The sequence below is a fragment of the Aspergillus fischeri genome, genomic scaffold, assembly GCF_000149645.3.
Source record: "Aspergillus fischeri NRRL 181 1099437636265 genomic scaffold, whole genome shotgun sequence".
Taxonomy (NCBI): Eukaryota; Fungi; Ascomycota; class Eurotiomycetes; order Eurotiales; family Aspergillaceae; genus Aspergillus; species Aspergillus fischeri.
In genome coordinates this window covers 736,343-757,483 of record NW_001509761.1, presented here as the reverse complement: position 1 = coordinate 757,483, position 21,141 = coordinate 736,343, and the positions used below count along the sequence as shown (strand labels likewise).

At 49.5% G+C, this 21,141-nt stretch overlaps 10 protein-coding genes across 10 annotated transcripts, besides 2 other annotated features; 4 read left to right on the top strand and 6 right to left on the bottom strand.

Annotated features, from left to right (window-relative positions):
• Positions 1-10: 10 nt before the first annotated feature.
• NFIA_003350 (DUF427 domain-containing protein) lies at positions 11-529 on the top strand (the record flags this gene model as incomplete). The annotated part of the gene is made up of 4 exons (XM_001258876.1): positions 11-91; positions 187-289; positions 355-435; positions 498-529. 4 exons carry the CDS (start codon positions 11-13, stop codon positions 527-529), a joined length of 297 nt encoding a protein of 98 aa, XP_001258877.1.
• Positions 530-621: 92 nt separating this feature from the next.
• Positions 622-1,224, bottom strand: NFIA_003340 (cupin domain-containing protein; the record flags this gene model as incomplete). Its single annotated transcript, XM_001258875.1, has 1 exon — positions 622-1,224. The coding sequence occupies one exon, from the start codon at positions 1,222-1,224 to the stop codon at positions 622-624; it is 603 nt and encodes a 200-aa protein (XP_001258876.1).
• A 187-nt stretch (positions 1,225-1,411) lies between these two features.
• NFIA_003330 (Zn(II)2Cys6 transcription factor) lies at positions 1,412-3,615 on the bottom strand (the record flags this gene model as incomplete). Its single annotated transcript, XM_001258874.1, has 2 exons — positions 1,412-2,489; positions 2,540-3,615. 2 exons carry the CDS (start codon positions 3,613-3,615, stop codon positions 1,412-1,414), a joined length of 2,154 nt encoding a protein of 717 aa, XP_001258875.1.
• An 849-nt stretch (positions 3,616-4,464) lies between these two features.
• Positions 4,465-5,899, top strand: NFIA_003320 (uncharacterized protein; the record flags this gene model as incomplete). Its single annotated transcript, XM_001258873.1, has 2 exons — positions 4,465-4,628; positions 4,840-5,899. 2 exons carry the CDS (start codon positions 4,465-4,467, stop codon positions 5,897-5,899), a joined length of 1,224 nt encoding a protein of 407 aa, XP_001258874.1.
• Positions 5,900-6,542: 643 nt separating this feature from the next.
• On the bottom strand, positions 6,543-8,819 carry NFIA_003310 (AM-toxin synthetase; the record flags this gene model as incomplete). The annotated part of the gene is made up of 2 exons (XM_001258872.1): positions 6,543-8,371; positions 8,429-8,819. The coding sequence occupies 2 exons, from the start codon at positions 8,817-8,819 to the stop codon at positions 6,543-6,545; spliced, it is 2,220 nt and encodes a 739-aa protein (XP_001258873.1).
• A 717-nt stretch (positions 8,820-9,536) lies between these two features.
• Positions 9,537-10,871, bottom strand: NFIA_003300 (putative phosphatidylserine decarboxylase; the record flags this gene model as incomplete). Its single annotated transcript, XM_001258871.1, has 1 exon — positions 9,537-10,871. One exon carries the CDS (start codon positions 10,869-10,871, stop codon positions 9,537-9,539), a length of 1,335 nt encoding a protein of 444 aa, XP_001258872.1.
• A 216-nt stretch (positions 10,872-11,087) lies between these two features.
• Positions 11,088-11,135: a microsatellite.
• Positions 11,136-11,821: 686 nt separating this feature from the next.
• Positions 11,822-12,799, top strand: NFIA_003290 (uncharacterized protein; the record flags this gene model as incomplete). Its single annotated transcript, XM_001258870.1, has 2 exons — positions 11,822-11,962; positions 12,020-12,799. 2 exons carry the CDS (start codon positions 11,822-11,824, stop codon positions 12,797-12,799), a joined length of 921 nt encoding a protein of 306 aa, XP_001258871.1.
• Positions 12,800-13,437: 638 nt separating this feature from the next.
• NFIA_003280 (SDR family oxidoreductase) lies at positions 13,438-14,518 on the bottom strand (the record flags this gene model as incomplete). Its single annotated transcript, XM_001258869.1, has 3 exons — positions 13,438-13,667; positions 13,733-13,955; positions 14,012-14,518. The coding sequence occupies 3 exons, from the start codon at positions 14,516-14,518 to the stop codon at positions 13,438-13,440; spliced, it is 960 nt and encodes a 319-aa protein (XP_001258870.1).
• Positions 14,519-15,796: 1,278 nt separating this feature from the next.
• Positions 15,797-15,818: a microsatellite.
• A 245-nt stretch (positions 15,819-16,063) lies between these two features.
• Positions 16,064-17,795, bottom strand: NFIA_003270 (Zn(II)2Cys6 transcription factor domain-containing protein; the record flags this gene model as incomplete). The annotated part of the gene is made up of 3 exons (XM_001258868.1): positions 16,064-16,369; positions 16,439-17,035; positions 17,244-17,795. The coding sequence occupies 3 exons, from the start codon at positions 17,793-17,795 to the stop codon at positions 16,064-16,066; spliced, it is 1,455 nt and encodes a 484-aa protein (XP_001258869.1).
• A 1,779-nt stretch (positions 17,796-19,574) lies between these two features.
• Positions 19,575-20,417, top strand: NFIA_003260 (DODA-type extradiol aromatic ring-opening family dioxygenase; the record flags this gene model as incomplete). Its single annotated transcript, XM_001258867.1, has 1 exon — positions 19,575-20,417. The coding sequence occupies one exon, from the start codon at positions 19,575-19,577 to the stop codon at positions 20,415-20,417; it is 843 nt and encodes a 280-aa protein (XP_001258868.1).
• Between the last annotated feature and the right edge of the window lie 724 nt (positions 20,418-21,141).

Sequence of the window (21,141 nt, the reverse complement as noted above, 5' to 3'; positions counted from 1 at the left end):
CCATCTCAATATGCCTCGTGCCAGAGCAACTCTCGATGGAACCGTTCTCGCCGAGTCCGACAACTGGGAGACAGTCGAAGGCAATATCTATGTAGGTCCTTTCGCCAGTAATTTTGATTATCAATATGAAAGTCTGGAGGTAGTAAATCTTGTCTGACAATGTGTATTAACCTGTGATAACTGTAGTTCCCACCATCGGCTATAAACAAGTCGCTTTTCACTCCAACGGACTTGTCGACTCACTGCTCCTGGAAGGGAGACGCTTCATACTACACGGTAACCGTCGGAGGTATCACCATTTGCATCGTTATATCTCCTTGGGTACGTTAGAAAAATGACCGCTCCGTGCAATAGATAAAACATTTCCGAATGTGGCGTGGTACTACGCCCAGCCCTACGACAAGGCGAAGAATATCAAGGACCATGTTGCTTTCTGTCAGTTCACCATACCCCGTTATTTCTAACAAAAGGGATTAACTGACGATTTTCGCTGGCAGACAAGGACAAGGTGGATATCAGCGTCGAGTAGGATAGGATCTCCGCTACTTAATGTATGGTGCAGTCGACTTGAGTTTATGAACAGTACGGAGTAAACGAATCTGAAATATGACATACATCATCTCAAGATCTCTTTCCATTCCCATTTCCCCCTTGCGATTCATCCTCACTTCCACTCTCATGATCATAGTGCTCGTCATACACTTCCTGGTCCAAATCTCGACCCTTAATGGTCAACTTCTGCATCGGCAAGAAGACAAACAACATCCGACACCACTCCGTATCACTCCGATTCCTATACGAATGCGCCGTCCCTCGCTGGATACTCACATCCCCACGGCGCATTGTCCGACTCTGTCCAGAATCCAGGATCAAATCGACCTCGCCTTCCAGGACCACTCCGTAGTCAACGCTCACCGTTCGGTGCATGGGACTCGTCTTTCCCGGACGCAGATCGATCGTTCGTAGGACCGTGCCAAGCGAAGTCGTCAGCCCAGGCGAGGTATGAAGGTACTCATCGTAAGCCTGGACGTCAGTTTCGTCGTCCACAGAAACAGGATTGGATACTGTTGCGTAGAGAAGAGCAATATCCCCATCATCGCTGATCGGTTTCGAAGGGATGTATTCTGGGATTTGAGAGTGGGAGATGAACACCGACTCGCCCTCGGTGCTGTGGGTGGTGATGTAGCGTTTGGTGGTGGGGAGGTTGTTCGAATCTTGTGGCATTCTCAGATGCTCCTAACCGCGCTTGTTGTTTTCACGACTCTGGGCGGTTGAGTTGTCTTTCCTACGACTTTTTGCGTTGAACTGATGGCGGCGATTGGATCGTAATACATACATCATCGCCCAAAAGGGAATCAGGTACGATGTCCGATGGTCCGCGTGCATAGAACAACTGCATCCATGGTAGCAGTTAACTACACGGCAGCGTGGCATTTGTCAATTCGGTCAACAAGTCCGTCCAGTCTGGTGTTGCAAAATTCAGGTCGCCGCCACTGTCAAGCATCTCCGTCCATATATCTTCGAGTGGCCGCTCTTGACTCTCATGTTGATCAATGACAAGACAGGGGTCTGCGGACGGATCATCTTTTTTATCAATCGCATTTGCCGAGTCTTGATAAGAAACGATTTGCGCTGGCTCTGCAACAGCGGTAGCAGCCAAGGCAGGCGATGATGGTAAATTCGAAGGCTGTCCATCGGCAGAGGAGTGCTTGCCACTTTTCCAGTGCTTCTGCAGCACGTCCATCATGGCCTGGATACCCTGGCTAACCAAGGACGATGTTCGTTGAGCCTTGCTGAGCATACGACACGCATCAAGCACCTCTTGCTTCCTTTTATCAGCCAGAAGGTCATCCCAGTTGAAGCACACATCCATCAGAAGAATCACTGCAGCCATGAAAACGTGATGCATCACAGACCAGACTGCAGATGTTGGCGGCATGAACTTTGGTTCGTCTTCGTCCATGATTCTCTTGATTTCCAGCACTTTACGCGCAGACTGGAGGCAGATTACGTGCGAATACGAATACGCGGGTTCTCGCGCTCCCCGGACAAAGTACAGACGGTGCAGTCGGCAGAAACGCGAATGATAAGCTTGCTGCAAAAGACACCTCTGCCATGCGATCGTCGGCTGGCTACGATAGAGGGCTGCAAAACGACGCCTGGAAACAGTATCGAGCCGATAGAATTCCGGAAGACTGTTATATGCTTGATGTAGCTTGCGGTCCAATTCGAGAATTTTGTCGTAGCCAACGTCGATTCCATGCATGTGTTCGTAGGCCGTCATGTCCACTATTTCGCGACATACGACTGCCAGGTTGAGTCGCTGAAGAGTGTACGACATCTGGGTTGGCTCCGACATTGGTGATGGCGTGGCAACCGCTCTGCCCTGGATTCCTTCATGATCGATATTCAATGGTTCCCGGACATTCATGAGCTGGGGGTTAATCAAATATGTCCACTCCTGGGGACCACTCAAGAAACCTAACAGCCTGCAGAAAGAATTAGCCCGATTCTATCCCATCGTATGGCGAAAGCTTACCAATCAAAACTCGCTATATCCCACCAGAGTCGTCTCTTTAGTTCAAGCTCATGTGCGTCGAATCCATTCGCTTCCCTTTCTTCTCGGCAGCGGGACGAGTCAATGCAATGCAGCATGAGACTTTTTGCCTGACCAATGATCGTCCCGTGTAGAAACAGAGAGCAGACCGATGAGTGGAAACTTGGATTAGGCAGAAAGTGCATGACAATGAGCGACGCCTGGAGTCCCTCAAGTGTAGGACATGCAATGTAATTGCTCCTTATCAATGCGGCACCGGTTAAGAAAATGAATTCGCGGCTACATCTCTCTGCAAAGGTAGACAGACCGTTGGAATGCTGGAAATAAACAGAGCTGGCCAAGATGCTGAACAATAGCGCTAAGTGGGATAAATTGGCCGGTAAGCCTTTGTCGATGCAGTGGTAGATGCCATTGACTTGATCCTCGACACGCGACGGAATGATGACATGATACAGATAATCGATGTATTGACAATAGTATCTGAATAATGCCATTGTTTTCGACATCTCTGGGAGGTAAGACACAAGATCGACCGTCATCGGATTTTCACTCGATGCCAACCGATGCCGAAAGAAATCTGGGACCACTTCACCGAGGCGTGAATCTCCATTGTCCCTTGACTGGCCATGAGCGGCTTCAGACTGGCTCACTTCGTCCTGCAGATGCCTCGAAACTACAGTTGGAACTCGATCTGACATGACGATGTTTTCTAGCCAGTCCGCTGTTTTGACCGATTCATTAGTCGCTCGCGTTGGTCGAGGATCCGTGATAGAAGGAGCAGTGATGGCGCCAGCCTCCCTCGGCTGGCCTCTAATACCTTGACTTGATGGAGCAGTGTTAGTGTGGCTTGCATTTTCCACTTCAACTATCGCAGGTTCAATCCTCTCCAGCGATATACCATAGCTGCAGGACAGCCTTCGAGTAACGCAGCTGCTGCATGGTCGCTGACGATTGCATTTGAGCTTCTTCCGCCGGCAAGATTCGCAGGACACTGGATCTTGTCTGGGGGGCCTTTTTGCCCCTGTATCGGATAAGTTTGGAGCAGATTTGCGCTTCATATTCTTTTTGTGATTGTTGAAATGATTGAGGGGTCCGTTGAAGCAACAAGCTGTAGGACCTGAACCTTGTTTGGCTATTTCAGTGTCATGCTAGCTTATTAGTCTGATAATTGATGCGAAATAGACGCTGGATGGTTCCTAGGGAAAGGAAAGGGAAAGAAAAGAGAAAAAGAAATTGAAAAAAGATGTTGCACCGCTTCATTTTGATTACGTCATCTAAAACAAACATTTCCTGCTTTTGTATTATTTACCCTCGTTAACAATTGAACTTTGCAATCAAGAGAGATAACAATCTAAGCATTGAGTCTAGTCAAGTATCATTAAGCTGGAGGGGCGAGAAAAGACTACATCTATGGGTCTGGGTAGCTACCCATAGTTTGAAGGGACGGCAAAACATAGAATAGAAAGCCATACCCACGTATCAAAGCTATCAGTTGTGAATATTTCCCTTAAGTAATCGCTTCTCAGATTCTTCATTATTATATTTCTGGATTTCTTAGTTGTAGTCTTCATTTAGTATCAAGGTTGCGTAATATTCCACTACTTCATTAGTGAAGCTCTTCCAGGTAACTCTTTTAACCAGCATGTGGATGACTTAATAGTAGGGGTAGTGGTTAGCCAGACTCTAAGCAGATAGGGATACAGTTGTTTCATTTATCCAGTTGCATCCTAACAGATTAAGTCTTGAGTGGACACGCATAGATGGTCTTGGTATTGGAAACCAGTTAACTGGCGGGTTGACTAATTGCGCAGACCACCTGGATAACCGCACAATCCCCCGATCTGATTCTGAGATCGGCCTTACCTCATCCCGTCAAGACCCGCGTGAAACCAGCTACATCCGTAGCGATGATTCAGCAGTCAGCAGACGCCTCCCAACAACAGTTCATATTCGTCGGGGCCCCCGTCCTCAAGAAGGAAGCCAGCCGTCTGCGGTCAACTCTCGTGAGACGGGCGCTCGCCCAGAGACGATCGCAAAGATGGCAGGATGCGGCGAACAAGTTGGATTCAATGTTAGCTTCAAGACGGGAAGACAAGAGCATAGACCAATGCACATGCGGCTCCATAGCAGCCGGAGAGGGTTTGAAGAAACTATATCCTGATTTGCTGACGATTGACGGCTCTCGGCTCCCTGTATGGATCAATGATCCCAGGAACACCGACCAACGGCCTCGGCTCCCTCCTGTCCAATTGAATTGTTGCCTGACATGCGGACGGCTCCAGCAACCGTCTCCGGTTGGGTCCCACGCCCAGCTACGAATTACCCCAACCCTTCATTGCTCGGCGCATATCGCTCGAATCCTTTCTACCTATGGATGCTACCGCCGCTGAGCTAAAAGTGACCGAGCTGCTGGATTTTGCCGCGACTACAATCTGGCCGCATTTTCGGCCCGTGGACTACACTGGAAATGGGTACCGGTCATGGGCTTTTCCGATGGAGGACAAAATGCAATTATATGCTGTCTTATACGCAGCATCTTGCCACCGGGATGTGCTCCGCATCACGTATGGTGCGGAAGATCCCATCTTAGACTCCAAGGAACGGATGGAAATCAGAGGGCTGGCCCTTCGGACGTTGCGCATGGAGGTTGCTAAACTATCTGAACTCACCTCTCCAACAACCTGCCTTGACGGAGTCATAATGTGTATTCTGTACCTGGCAGTACATGAACTTCACAAGGGGACAATGGCTCGCGATCGTAGCTTGTTTACTCCTCCTTTCATCAGCCTGCAGGCTTTAGATGTTTATGGCGGCCGGATATATCATTCGTTACATTGGAACACAATGCAGGAGATAATCCAACGATGGGGTGGAATTGAAAAAATCGCGACTGCTCGGCTGGTTTGGCTGCTCAGTCTGTCTGACCTTTTCGGCGCTTTCCAGGTTATCCGCAAGCCAATCTATCCGATGATGACTGTAGCAGGGAGGCGGTTGGCTCTGCAGCGTCCCGGGCTGCTGTTCCAACCACACGGATACTATGATACTAGTTCAATCCTTCTCTCGCCAGGCTTGAGTACGCCGCCGGGCTTCGGATTTCAGGTACTCTCTTTCATCTGGCCGCCAGTGAAGCAGGATATAGCTGCGGTCTTCATCCATCTAGGCGAATACTCCGCCGTCGTCCAACACTACACAAACACTAAATGCGGCGACGTCGTTCTAGATCTACTAGGCGACAGCAGGAACCTCATCCACCATCGCCTATTCTCTCTACCAGACGAGAGCGGACTCTGCGAGCTCATCTTCGAACTGCCCCATTCTCAGTGCCCTTGTACCGCGAATTGAATGGTTTCGTGCGCGCAATGTCTCACGGCCCGTGCTTGTTTGGTGCATGGCTGTAATGCTTAGTGTGCTAGACGAGAACACCCCTGAATTCGAGGGTCTGGTCTCATATATGGTCTCAATATCTCGAGAGGAAGCGGCGGTCGATTCTGTGCCCACGCTTTCGGCATTCCTTCAATCCTTTGCCTGGGTGGATGCAGCCGTTGGAGATCACTGGACAAATCTGTGGGAGAGGATATTTTATCGAGGGAATACTAGATTTTCATCATAAATAGGCAGACAGAGATAGATCGAACACCCTTTCAATATGCACCTAGATTGAAATCGTTAAGACTGGAAATGCTACGCCTTTCAGATTGACACGCCCCACCTCAAAAGGTTTGGCTATCAAGCCTGCTAGCAAACGCTAGCATTAACCTAGCAGTGAGACATACCCCTATAGGATTAGAGGAATAAGGTGGATGCAAGGGAGCTAAAAATAGCTTCCTTAAAGGAAATAAGGTATAGTTAAGTAATTGGGATGATCGTCGTCGCAATGGGAGACTCAACCCTACAGGCAGATTGGCAGATATACGGGAATATACGATTCATGTCCATCAGACCGTTTGAAAACCCAGAAAAATCACATATCCGGTTCTGATTCATTCTAGTTCTTTAACCTGGATTCCTGCAACCGGGATATCTCATCCAAAGTCATAGAACCGCCCATTTTGCGTAGTGCTTTTCTGTCTGTCTTGCCTGCTGCTGTCAATGGAATTGTATCCACTGGTATATACACCTCAGGGATGAATGTACGCGGGACATATTGCGCGAGTTTCTCATTTATGCCGACAGTGAGAGCTTGAAGACTGGCGCCTAAGGGGAGGTTAACCTCGTCACCGATGGCAATAAAAGCCGCCAGTATTGGTTTCAGACTGGCAATTGGAGTGATCATCTCGGCCGCAACGCCAGCCCTGCCTTGCAGGAATTTGCGCACATGGTATTCGACCTCAGCCAATTCCACTCGTTCACCGCCGATCTGGACCTGCGTGTCCTTGCGGCCTAGGATGACCAGGCCGCCATCCGGCTTACACCGGACCAGGTCGCCTGTCTTGAATAATCGTCCCTGGCGTCCTGCAAAATCGCCACAGCCCTTGAGCAGCCACGTTGGAGTCACAAAAGTTGCTACATCGGGGCCGCCACCAATATAGCGATCCATGAGAATTGGGCCCTCCACGAGTAACTCCCCAATAGCCCCGTCGGGTAGAAGGCTGTTGTGATTGTGCGGATCCACTATCCACCGAAGGCAGACGGAAGTGGCCCCCGCAAACCCGGTTTCGAAGGTATCCGGGTCGATTGTGCATGCGGACACATGGGGGCATTCCGCCGGACCATAGAAGTTATACATGGTCAATCTCCCATCCCATTTAGACACAATATCCTTGGGCAAGACCTCTCCCTCAAGCGCCAGGTATTTCAGGCTGGGGACACTGTCGGGATCGAGTTTTCGAGCCAACGTAGGAGTGAGATAGACCGAGTTGGCCTGTAGTGCCTCAAGGGCCCGAGGGGAACAATGCACGCCGTCGTTCTCTTGCGGGATACAAAGACATCCGCCAGAAATTAAAATAGCAATAGATTCCATCATACTGACATCAAATTCGTACGATGCCGTCTGGAACTGCCGAGTACCGGGCCCAAATGACTGTTTCCTCATTATCTCCTCACAGTTCGTGGCCAGCGCAGTATGTGTCCAAACAATGCCTTTAGGTGTGCCAGTACTTCCGGATGTAAATAGTTGAACAGCGTCCTGGTTTCCTGAACACTCTGGTAAGGGCGAGTCAATGATCTCCGCCAATTCCATCACTTCCTCAACTGTGTGCATGGGCATAATGTCTCCCATCCAAGCCGGCGTATTTTTTCCAACCAACGCAAATGGTGAGTTCCCAGTATTCAATATAGCCTCAATTCTTCCCTTGGGTATCGAATTTGCCAGTTGAAGAAAGACTCCGCCAGCCTTGATGACCGCCAAAATTGCAACTGGCATCCATAACGACTTTTCGAAATACAAGGGCACAACCACGCCTCTACCCACCCCTTTTCGGGCTAGACCAAGCGCCAGGCGTGTTGACAGGTCATCCAGCTCTTTATATGTGAGGGATCCATCCCATGCGCATACCGCAGGGGAATCTGGTCGGTCCTGGGCGTTTTGGTGGACCATACTATGCACGAGATTCTCAGCTGCTGGGGGAACGGTCGAATTTCTCTCCCACAATTCTCTGAGATTTTGCTGACTTATTAGGTTCAGTTCCGTTAACAGTGTAGATTCGATAGAGATGTTGGTTAACTGTTGGAGGATAACCTGTAGGGTATGAGCCAAGTTCTCAGCCTCCTTTGGATGAAATCTCTTCTTTGAAAACTGGATCTGCATCTGCAAGAAGAAGTCTTGTACGTTGAACCGCACCACCATGGTTCCGTCGCCTTTAGGCTCGGTGGAGTCTGTGCGAGAGTCAGCTCCTCTTCCAACATATTAGGCCTACCGGAGGTATTCTATACCCATCTGATAAACAATCGAAAATCTGGAAAACTCCGGCTTTGAAAAAGCTCTCTGCTTATCGATATCTGTTTGTTTCCGGATTTGATCCAGCAGACTGCTCACGTCTAGATCTGGTGCGACGCACGTCCGTAACAGCAGTTCTGATTGCGTATTTTCCGAGACCAATTGGAACTCCAATTCTTCTTTGTAAAACCACTTACTCCCGGCGATTGACCATGCCGCGGCGGCCAACACTTCTGGGCGTTCGCGCAGTTTCTCCCCACCTATATTGCTGATGTACGTGTCGGTTTTCCATGGTAAGTCAACTTGCGACTCACTCCCGAGCAGACCATCGCAGTAATATCTGCCCTGCGCACATGTGCCAGCCTCGTAAAAGTGTTGTTGAGCCATGAGAGAACGTTAACTCAATGTGCAAACCAGATAATGAAGGTTTAAGCTTGACGAAAAGGTAAATTTACCTAAAACTCGGTTCATCCTGGTCGTATCTGCGCCCTTATGTACGTCTTTTCCAATATTCGCCGCAATCGCACCGCTCTCTAGAACACTATAGGGGACCTCCCAACCAAGACATGCGGCCGACGCTTCCGGTGTGTTGTCTGCTGCATGCTGAACATCCCTTTCTGATTTGGCATCTTTGGTATGTCGATCCCTCCCCGGAAATACCGGAAAATGTCGACCAGCCATAAGTTAACTAACGGTTGCGGCACTGATTATTCAGCCGTCGCCTCGACGATCCCACATGACACATTGCGTGTTCAGAAAGCAGAATGAAGGACTTAGGCAGCGACAATTCTAGACTTTCATAGATCCGTTAATTAAGGCTGCTTTTCTGTGGCATAATTCAGTTCTTTGGGCATGTGGGCCTTGGATCCTTTTGTATGTCAGAGGAAGATTGGTTGTCATCTGAAAACATGAGGGTTTGCATACAAGTTGAATATCAGGTGATTTTCAATCAATCTGATTCAGTACGGAATAGAATCAGTACACGGCAGTCTATTGTCTACTTGATCGAGCCTCAATTCACAACAGATCCTTCAGATGTCAAGAAAGGCATTCAAGTTACTGAAAGATATAGCACAGATTGAAGATAACTTTGTTATCTAGTGACTACACAAAACAACGAGCCAGAAGACTTCTCACAGGGATAGGGTAGTCCCTCTGTTTATCCTCGGCCAGCGGCTCAAAGCGTACATCTACTCCTCCCCTGAACACCAGGCAATGTGTGGACCCTCCGTAGTGGAAACATCCAATCTCGTCCCCGGCCTTGACATGGTCCCCTTCGTTGACCGACGCCTCACAGGATGACACTTCCCCCATGCCAACTGCCACAAAGGCTAAGAGTCCAACACGAGGATCGACAGCTTCAATAAAAACTACCATGCGCGTGGCAACGGTAGCTAGGTAACTCTGCGACTTTTCCATGGCCAGGATATCCGACATGGGAAGCTGGGAGAAGTAGCTCCCGTTGAGAGAGAGGATTCTGCGGATTGTTCCTGTTACAGGGGAATGCCAGCGGTGATAGCTCAAGGCCGACAGATAGGCTTGATAGACGGTGCCGCCGGCAAAATGTTGTGTAAGTGTGCTGTTCCCTAACATCGAGGACACGGAATGCGACTTTCCTTTGAGGATGATGTTGCTTTCCAGCGAGCACTGGTAAGTGGTGTGCCAGGGAGTCGACTCGCAAGCGTTCAAAATTGGAGCCCCAGCCGCCTTTCCGCTAGGATAGAGTATATGTCGAGAAGGTGTCGGGCGGATCCCCGGTTTGAACCGACGTGTGAAGAACGCATCCCAAGACGAAAATCCAAGGGTGTCTGGGTTTGACGGATCGGGACAGTCGAAAATGTCGATAAAGGTTTTGTTGTCTCCCGTGGGACGATTGGCTATCTCTTCTAATCTTGCAATTGCAACTGCGGACAGCCATCCATCTCGCGAGTTGAGTACGTAGACTGACTCTGGTGACTCGAGGAATCGGGACCATTTTCTAAGGATTGTCCCTAGATGCTGGTTGACACGATCATGCCTGAACAAGCGCTGGCCACTGCGCGTTTCCATCAAAACCATCAAGACAAGATTAAACGGAAGGCCGCCCAGAGTGTCTGGCACATCCAGGTCTTCCCATTCTGGAGAGGTCACCATGATGGAGTCCAAGAGTCGCATCAGCATCGGAATGTTATCTATCTCAAGGTAGCCTGGATGTGCCCTGTTCGCGAGAACCAACTCCTTTCCCTCGGTGAACATGGATCGGCAGAGGGCGTTTAAGCTCTTGTCGCTCTCCAATGTGTCTTTGAGAGCTGTCACTGTCGGGTCCAATGACTGGCAGGATCTACGTCTTGCCCTGTCAAACACATTTTGTATGCCACGGGTCGCAACGTAGTCTCTGGGAAAGTCGTCTCCTGCAAGATAACGATGATCAGCCACTGTGAAACGCACATATACACCCATGACATATTCTGCATGAAAAAGGATACCTAAGCTCTCGGGGTACTGTTAAAGTATGTGTCCTTACCCTTGACATAATCGCGCATATCTCTGGGTCCTATGTGTCCCATCGTTGCGTGGAGGCGATGGATGGCATCTGCGAGGCAAGGAGTTGGAATCGTCCACTTCCGCTGTGAAAGCTACAAGGCGAGGAGTTAAAATCCTGAATGTTTCCAGATGCAACGGCCGCATTCGTAAAGGTCGCAACCGCCGCATTCGTAAAGGTCGGCCGCATTCATAAAGGACGCAACCGCTGGGTTGGTAGGTAAGGTGGCACCTACATCTTTCTTTTGCGCCCGAAACTACCTTATGTTTCGAGATGTCGAGGCGTCAAAACCCTATGCAGTTGTACGACTATTTGTTAACTGTAGAGAAACTAAGTATAAGTTGCATACTTAATGGATCATTGCACGGATAGGATCTTATAAATGCAATCAAGAAAACAAATTGATCATGGAATTAAGAGATAGAGTCTTCGACTGCCCCTTAATATCCACATAGAAACCTTCGCCTATCAATAATGAAGTGGTAGTTGGCCTGAAACCCAAGGGAATCCAGTGCATGTATGGTAGCATGACTGGTGGGACACGCATTGCAGCCATTCTTGGCGAAGCAGCCCACATCGAATCCAACATTATAAATAGCTCGGAGGAGATGCTTCGTACGGATAGTGGATCTGCTCCAACCGACCGACGCTGATTTCCTCATCCTTCACGATGTATCGTTATATCGTCGGGTTCTTCTCAGTTCCTTGTGCGCTCGCTGCCACCTATTTGTTTCAGGATGTGAGCAACGATAACAGCCTGCCCTTCTATTTCTTTCTCAGCAGCTATGCTATCGGCTTTGTTATGGCAATGCTCTGTAGATATGTACTACCGGTCTACCACTCCCCCTCAAATCCCCTCCTTGGCCATATGGTCAGTCGCCGCAAGGCCATGAACAAAAAATGTCAGATTGAGGGCAAAAGCGCCGATCTCGCATATGGCATGGAGAACCTGTGGTTTAACGCGGATCTGGAGCCCCAAACGTTATGGGTTAACCTAGGCTATTGGGAAGTATGCGATAAGTGGCACCTCTCAAGTTCGAATGGTTGTACTGATATACGTCCGTAGAAAGCCACTCATTCGTCACAGGCGTGCGAAGCGCTCTTTCGCAAACTGCTGGATGAGTCTGGGATCTCGAGGCAGAAAGAAGTTTCGATTGTCGAAGTCGGCTGTGGTTGTGCTGAGACTGCCCAGGTGCTACTAAAGCATTATACGGATGTGTGTCGCACGTGGATCGGTCTGACAATCAGCCCAATGCAGGTCCAGGTGGCGGACTCGAGACTGCAAAAGGCCCAGAAAGCGGCTGCTCATAACTGCGACATCAAGTACCGTATCTACCATGCTGACGCTGCCAGGCCCAACACCTGGAGCGAAGACATCCACCGGAATGTGAAATCGCTGAAGAATCCTTGGCTGGTCGCCGTGGATACTTTCGCCGATTTTCGGCCATCGAGAAAGGCGATTCTACAATACGCTAGAAATAACATGCATGCATCCGTCGCGATCACCGACCATCTGGTAGTGGAAAATACTTCTATATGGGATCGGATGAAATTATGGATTTCATTCCGTCTCCTTGATACACCGCTCTGCCATGTACTCTCCCGCCAGCAATACATTGACTTACTCGTGGAGTGCGGTTACGAGGCCGAGAAAATCTCCTTCGTGCCATACACTGAGCACGTCTACGCTCCTTATAGCCAGTTTATCAATCAGCAAGGACAAAAGTGGCAGGAAATGGGGGGTGGGAAGTGGGATTATATGGACTTTTCTCTGGTTGGCTGGGTGACTGGGTGGTGGGCACGCTGTGGACTAGTAGAGGCATGTATGATAATCGCACGAACGTGATTCCGCGACTGTGGACCGGGCCATATGAAGCTCTTACAATGACACTCTATTGCGAGAATCGCCTAGGCCTCGGCAAACCACGAAAAACCCTTTCTGGGAGAAAAATTGGAAAGAGCGCCGCGTAGATTACAGTTCCTGCTTTGGAGTCTTTCGCCTACACTTCTAATTCTAACCTAGTGTAATACACACCATCTTCTTCTGCCTCGTAGATAGCCTCAGTCTTAGATAGTATGAGTATCACGTCAACTAATCATTCCATTCTCTCTCTCAGTCTGCCAAGTGCCAGCTCCTGAAGGCGGTGCCGGTGGCACAGATCACTGGTGATCTATCGTACTTACCTACAGAGGTACTAATTGAGATATTCATTTGCAGTAGTTTGTTAGATCAAACGTCTCTCTCCCCTGGCTGGTAAATGGATGCTCTTACTATCAACAGACCAGGTGCAGGTCGATTTTGATCTAAGAGAGTTGAGTAAGGGGATCTACTACTTAAAGATGTCTTTCTCGCACAGGTCAAGCCGGCACCTCCATTAGGAAGATTGACATTGGACAGAAAATACGTCTCCAATCTGCAATAAAAAGACACAATTTATTTTTCAATTTTTAGTGGTGTAAAGCACAATCTAGCCTTAATAGAGCTCATCCATCATGTGCATATATGCCTTCAACTCTAGGAGGCCTCTGTGACTGCTCCCATTCTTCAATCCCCACAACACCCACCTTGAGAAAGGAGTCATCCTCATCAATCCGCTTTCTTAGTGGCCCGTTGAGCAGTTCTGTCACATCCCACTTTGCCCATACAAACCTCCCATGCAAGAACCTTGCCTCTGGAGACGCAGCCCACACAGCAAACTGCCCTGGTAAATTCTCTGCATCACTGTCAGCGTTCTCTGCATACATTCAACAGATCTTCAAAGTGGCGCGTGCTACTTACCATCGTCCCATCGAGGGTCATCCTTCTCGAAACCCGCGAGTTCTGCCAGTTCTGTGAAGACACCGCCAGGATGGTAACTAACTATCTGGAGCTCTTCCGGAGGGACGTCCTTAGCGATCTGCTGCACTAGCATTGTCCCCGCACTCTTAGTGGCTGCGTAGCTCGGGTACTGGCCGGTGAGTTTACTCTCGTGGATCGCAAGAGAAGCCAAATTGATAAGTGCCTGCCCGCCCTCGTCAGCATCAAGTCACCTGAATAAATACAGTGGTCTGCGCTCACTTTTTGGCGGACTTTCGCATCTGGCTGCTTGTACAACCGTTCGGTAAAGTCAAGGTGTGTCCGTACGTTGATAAGGTACTCTTCCCACACCTTGTCCCTGCCTAGGTCGAGAATAGGCTGCGCTGAGAGCTTGGCTGCGTTAAGCACCACGACGTCGACAAAAGTATTGTCGCTTGCTAGGCAATTCCACAGCCTATCAACGGACTCAACGTCGGCAATATCGCATCTGAGCCCTACGGTCTGAGTGGAGGGGAACTCGGATGCGAGGCGTGTTGCGGCGGAGGCTACCAAGTTGCCCCGCCGGCCGATGATGATAAGCCTTTTTGCGCTGGCCTGGGCGAAAGCCCGCGCGATGGCATACCCTATGCCCGTGTGGCCGCCTGTGATGAGCACGGTCTTCCCTGCCTGCGAGAGCTCGGGCCGCGACGGCGCGATGGCATGATAGGGAGCATTGTGAACTGTCTGGGTGAAGGCGAAGCCTGGCGGCAAGGTGATAGTAGAAGACATGGTTGTTTTGACAGGTTGAGGCTGAGTACTCTACTCGAATAGAGACTCTGGAGTCTGAAAGTTGACACTCAAGGAGATATATAGTTAGGGTACAAGGCTATAAGCAAACTGTGCACATCCCAAAGGGAAAGACAGTGATAGGCCTACTACAAACCTTAGCATGGTCCATCACATGTGCCAACTCCGCAATAACATGTCGAACCCACATCAAACTCCGCAAAGCCTCCGCCGGATCTCGGTAAGAACTATATGCGCGATTTTGGAGGCCTGTATTCTCAATGTTGCCCTTGTCCTCACCACTCTCTCGCTTTCGTCTGAATCAAAGGGCCGTTCATCCAACGGCTAGTTACATGGTCAAATGTTGATTGGCGGAACTCGGCCACTACGCTACCGATCCGGTGCCATCTTTCCCTGGATTCATTAGGGCACTTAGCCATGAACTTAGCAACTTTGTTATAGTCTTCTAACTACGTGGAATCATGTCAACTCGGTGCGAGATTATAGGACGCATAGACGCAGTCTATCCGCAGTCTCCACGAGCCAGTACGAATTTGGCCGCAGTTATGTTCTGCTCCAGGCAAATAATGGGCCAGCACTGCTCCTTGGAGATGCCGTTTCGATCAACTATCGCCTGATAAAACTAGCGAGATGTGGTGGAAATGAGACTGGTATGGCATTAAAATCTGGTGGAGATTGCACCGATATTCATCAGCAAAGTACTAGAAAATGCTCTGTTTGCAAATCTCCGCCGCTAGGAGTCATCAGCTAGATTGGTGGCGTCGACCTTCCAGATCCATCTGTAAGTTTTTGTCCTGGCTCTCGTCCGGCAATGGAGTGGCCGTGTCACGGATCGTTATGAGTGGACCTTTGTTCCGTGCTGCGCTAGAATCCGTTACTTTTCTTCACCCTCAGCCAGCACTACGAGTCACCTGTGCGCGCACATCCCGAGGATCACTGACAGCCTGCGTTGGGACACAGACTTGACTATGCAGACCATGGATAATCTTTAGGATCCATTGAGGGCTCATGCATGCTCATGCTGGTTTCAGGATTGTGATATGACAGGCAGGGGCTTGTGCTGTTCAACCTTCTCTCGTTGTGTGTACTTGTCCATCCGGTAGTTCGCCAGCGTGACACATATATCAACCTGTCCGCTTAGCAGCATATCCGCGGCGCAGAGGGGCCCCAGGATATCCTGCCCAATATGAGTAAAGGAAACAGGGAGCTTATTTTCACCCTTTTCCATCATCGCCATGCGTCTTAAGCCTCCCTATTAGTCCCCCCCCCCCCCCCCCCCCCCTCTGTCCTACCACTGCTAGATATGAGGGCTAGACTTCTTAGTGGATGGGCCTTTTGAATTTGCAAAAAGGGAGTTTTAAATCGGTCACAAAGACGATGTGGTAGATGGATGAAGAGGGGATGCACCATCCCCGATAATAAATTGTTCTACCGTCGCAACACCTACAAAGCTACACGCGAACAAGACCAGTTAGTAAGGCACAGACGAGAAGCTTGGGGACTGTTGGAAGAGGACGGGTATGAGACTCACGCAGCAAGCATGATCCATGAGAGGGGATCGACATCCACAGGCTTAGCCACCTTGGCAAAGTCCTCGATGAAAAAGTTCTGCACAAATGTCTGCCGTTGTCGATGCCACGCGAGGAAGAAGGCGGGACTGCTATCAGCCCTCCAGAGGGAGCCAGATGCCGTCCATCGGTGCACGCGTACAAAATGTCCCGGGTCAGGCATGGTGGTGTCCTTGCAACCCGACCACTTGAGCAGTGCATAGAAGGCGATAAATGTGTAGCCCATGAGGATTGTCCGTCGGAGGGACTCGTTGATAATCCAACTCTGGAGCATAAGTATTCAAATCAGTCAGGGTGGCCATTAAAAAGCAGATAAGTGGCGCTAGAAACATACCTCCCAAGACATGGGAGCCCTCTGCCTCACTTCGGCTTCTTCCAGGAGACACATCTCTGCCAAGTTGTCTCTGTATTGTTCGAGCTCGAGGAGCCATGCTTCGAGAATAGTCATATCTCGGTCTGCCTGGGAGCGGAGCCCGATATCCCCATCGAACACCCTCAAAACCTGGTACATCCAGAGAGCCTGCGTGTTCGCTAGTTTTTCATATACTGTATTTGCCGCGCCAGTCCCCACATCAGCCGGGCCCTGAGCCTGAGCATGCAATGCCGTAGTGGTCGTCGACTCGTGCGATTGTCTCGTCGGGTGATGATGATGACTGTGTGCAGCTCCCTTGGGCACCGCCAGGAGATCATCGACTCCCTCGGAGAGGACACGCAGGGCCCAGTCACGATTGCTGTCGTTGTGAGCGACATATGCAGACACTGCGGCGTACAGGGTGATTATAGAGCGCGGAATGTTTTGACGATAGAGGTGGCGGTGGAGGAAAGGTGCCTCCTTAGTTCGGACAAAGACACTAGGTATCTCCTTAATTGATTTGGTCATGAGGCCGATCTTGGAGTCGGACTGGTAGAGCCTCCAAGGTTGGAAGTCCTCCTGTTCCATGAATAGTGAGCCATGCCAAGCACTAGATAGGGTTCACAGTTGCGTAGTATAAGTCATAATAGTGCCTCGATGGTGACGAAGGGCGCTCCAATGTTGAGATAGAATTGCACTTTCAAGTTGGCGTAGAACAGGTGACAACGCAGGCAATATTAAGCATAATGATGGACTACGCAGTTCACAAGGACAGGAACTAACTTACAGAAACGTCGCGACATTCATCTACGGGAAACCGGTGATTAGCGTGCAGTGGCGAGCCGGAGATTCTGGATATCGCGGTCATACTCGTCTGGACCTGGATCGCTAGAGCGTGCCACGGCTGCATGTCAAAGGGTTGGGGTGTGTCTGTCATGTAATTCGTGAGGTTGTCGAAGTTTAAAAAGGACAGGTCGAATGAGGGTGTTGGGCCGACGAGTGGCATCTGAGAGTTCTCCGCGTCAGCAGCACTGGAAGCGAACAGCTCTTGGATCACAGGAGGCCCACGTACTGAGGGGCTGCCAAATTCAAAATCGGCGCCAGGAATTATGGACCGTTCATCAGGTGCGATGATAAGATCTTCGAAGTCGACATCCACGGCGTGTGTGGTAGAGTTGTCCGAACCAGATGCCGCGGGGTTCTTGGGATAAAGACAAGATAAGCCTCTCTCAGCGCAACGAGTGCACTGCGGAGTTCGCTTGTCGCAGCGCCGTTTGCTGCGGACACAAGCATTGCAGCTTTTCTGGCGCGACTTGTCGCTGGTCCAGGGATTGACCATGGCCCTGCACTGAGAAACGAGGGAGATCGGGTGTCACTATCGACCAAGGTCGACGAAGCTTAGGCGGCGAGTGATGGCGATTCTTCAATGCTTCGGGAGGAAAGAAAGGCTATCTTCTGAAAGCTGTATCCAGAACTAACTCTTGCACAGCGACGGGGGATTAATCAGTAGCTGTCCCTATAACCTAGAATTCTTAGGAAAGGGGCATTTAGCAATCCCGGTCGTTAGTATTCCATGGTTGAGCCGTACCATCCGCTTTTCTATATTTTAGTCTTCCAAAGTACATCGGGCAGATTCCTACAGGATGACGATCCTTGATCAGGAGAGACCATCAATTCATGAGCTTGACCTCTGGATTTTAGCTACAGCATTCTAAGTATTCATTGGATTTCAGTAAAACGACAACAAAGACAGGCGTATGCCGTAACGTCATTAGCTTGCTCAATTGGACAGTACAGGCGCCTTGCCAACCCACTCAGAGTCCCCGGTTATATGGTCCAATACCCAGGTCGCCAAACTCTTTCTAGATAAGAACATACCATCGTCTCCAGTTCCTGTATATGAAGCCGTGACAGGTGCATTGGGCCCATTGGTTAAAAACGGCACTCGGAACAAAGTACACTTGAGTTGCGAGACATCTTGGGATGCTACAAACTCACCAAGCCCCCTAAACTCGTCATAAGCAGACCCGCCTATGATCTTGATAAGAATAACCGATGCTTTCCACTTAAGACTGCCTTTGTCTTGTGGTGCAGGATACGAGCATGTGCCAAGAACCATTGCCCTCTCATAGTGACTCTCCACCAGAATAGGAAATATGCGTTTCATAGCATCGGTCACAGGCTTAACCACTCAGTCAACATGTATATTCAAAAGGTAACAGAGTACGCTGATCCTTTGACGTACCGTTCCTTTTGACCTTGGTACAGGCCCTGCAAATGAGACAAAGATTGTAGGACCGGAAGTTGCCGTGCGTTGGAAACTAGCAATATCTTCCAGAGTGCCTTTCACAATTGAGACATTTGCACTGTTGCGTATCTCATTAGGAAGCTTCGCTGGGCTTCGCACATAGAGAGTTAATGTGTGCCCTTGCAAAAGTGCGGCGTTGCAGAATTCTAAGCCTGATGGCCCTATCACAAGTTGAGAAAGTCAACCTAAAACATCGTTTGTAACAGAAATGGCTCACCAGTAGCTCCAATAACTAGTATGTGTGCTGCCATCCTCAGCGCAGCAATGAATGATTCTGTTTGAAATGCTTCATGAAAACCAGGATGAGCTGTGAGTGAGGTTCTAGGAATTCCAGCTGCTGGTATTGATCTGGGTACGCATAGAAGACGGACCCCGGACTTCTATACGTACCCCGGATGCAAATTGCTTCCGACTGACAAATCCTCATCTTGAGTTTAACTAACGCGAGTACCCATGGTTACGGAACTTATTGTCAGGTCCGCAGAGGCGATCATCCATGAATAATCTGCTCAGCCAATCACGTTATTTCTGTCGATCAACGCAATCTTTGTCATTGGCACCATTATTTCTAAGCAACTGCTTTGCGGAAGCAAATTGCCCACGCCCACAATCGGAAATGTTGTCCCCGGCAATGAAGACTATGAAGTGTTTGTGCACGCAAAGTGCAGCTTACCGGAGTTTTCTCTGCTTGAAACTCGGGAGCTCTTGCATCCGATGATGGTACAATTCAAAGTATTTAAGCATCCAAGCGCATAGTGCTTGGGAATCCGAGGTCTTTTCCATACTCCATCTTCGGTTCAAATCAACGCGATGGGTGGCTCCGAAAGGGCGCGTGCTATGTTCTTTTCCCATGGGTCTGGCCCCTATGTGCTTATGGGAAACGACCACCAACGACCGTTGATCAACGTTTTGCAATCCCATGCCCACATCCTCGACAATGCCCGCGGCATCATCGTGTTTACTGCCCATTGGGAGACGACACACCCTCATATATCTGCAACGCCCAATCCACAGCTCTACTATGACTATGCTGGCACACCTGGTCTTCCACAGGAGGCATTCGAATACCGATACGATGCGCCAGGAGACCCTGATTTAGCAGCTCGGATCGCTAGTACTTTACAAGCTGCAGGATTCCAGCCAATATTGAATACTGAACGAGGATGGGACCACGGGGTGTTTGTACCTTTGATCGTCATGCGGCCACAAGCAGATTTGCCTGTCATCCAAATGAGCATACTCAAGGGAGAATCAGATGAGTCTGAGGCAGAGAGAAATCTCAGATACGGTGCTGCCATGGAAAGATTCAGAGATGAAGGTTATGTGTTCTTGTTCAGCGGCTCCTCATATCACCATCTGGCAAAAGTCTTGGAGGCACTCCCAGAAAGAATGGGGAATGGAAAAGTGGACGTGTCCACGCAAGAATTCGAAGCTGAGCTTGAGCGTGTTGCTGCAATTTCGGATGCAGACAAGAGGTCCGCTATTCTGAGAACATGGCGGCAATTTCCTCAAAGCTATGAGGCCCACCCCGCTGGCAAAGCAGAGCATTTCATGCCCTTCCTAATCGGTTCTGGAGCGGCTGGGAACGACAAGGGTGAGAGGACGCAATCCTGGGAGCTGTTCGGGGCCACCATGAGCACCTTTGTCTGGTGAATTTCGAATCCAAGTCCAACCGAATTGTTAGGAATTGATTAAGTTCCCATGTACGAGTCAAGGAGCTTTTAGCCTCTTAGTTGATGTAGTCAGAAACTGCATAGACCGCCAGTGTCCCGCTTCACCCTTATCTAAACCTGCCTGCCGACAGGGTGGGAACGAAACAAAATCAGGACACTTAATTGACTAAGCTGTACCATTTCCACAATGTCATAGACTGGTCGTCATCCGAATCTACATAAAAGTGAATCCGTACGTTTCTGGATTTAACGACGATGGTGAAAGTAGGCTTGCAGATGGAGATAACTGCAGTTTAGGAATCAGACCAGAAAAGGTCCTGGCAGCAATGGAACATAGGTGGGGTATGTTGCCCATAAGCCCGTTTGCAAGCTGCATACTACTAGTTCTGCCGTTGGCATAAGACAAAATTTTCTGCGCCATAGTTAATAAAAAGGGCTTTTTTCCCCTCATCTTGATTGTCAATGTAACTTACCTGCCCATAACCTTGAAGACCTGAGGCGGTACTAACGCTTGGTGAAGTCGAAGTCTCCCTGCCGTTTGCTGCTTTTGAAATGGCATGGAGCGCTAGTCTTTCAAATTCGGAGCATAAATCCAGCAATAATTGTACCTCGAGGAGCTTGTCTTGTTGGACCCTTGTCAGGAATTTGACGAGATGACCAATGTATCGTGTGTGGGAATGTGCTTGTGCATCGGTAGGGTTCTC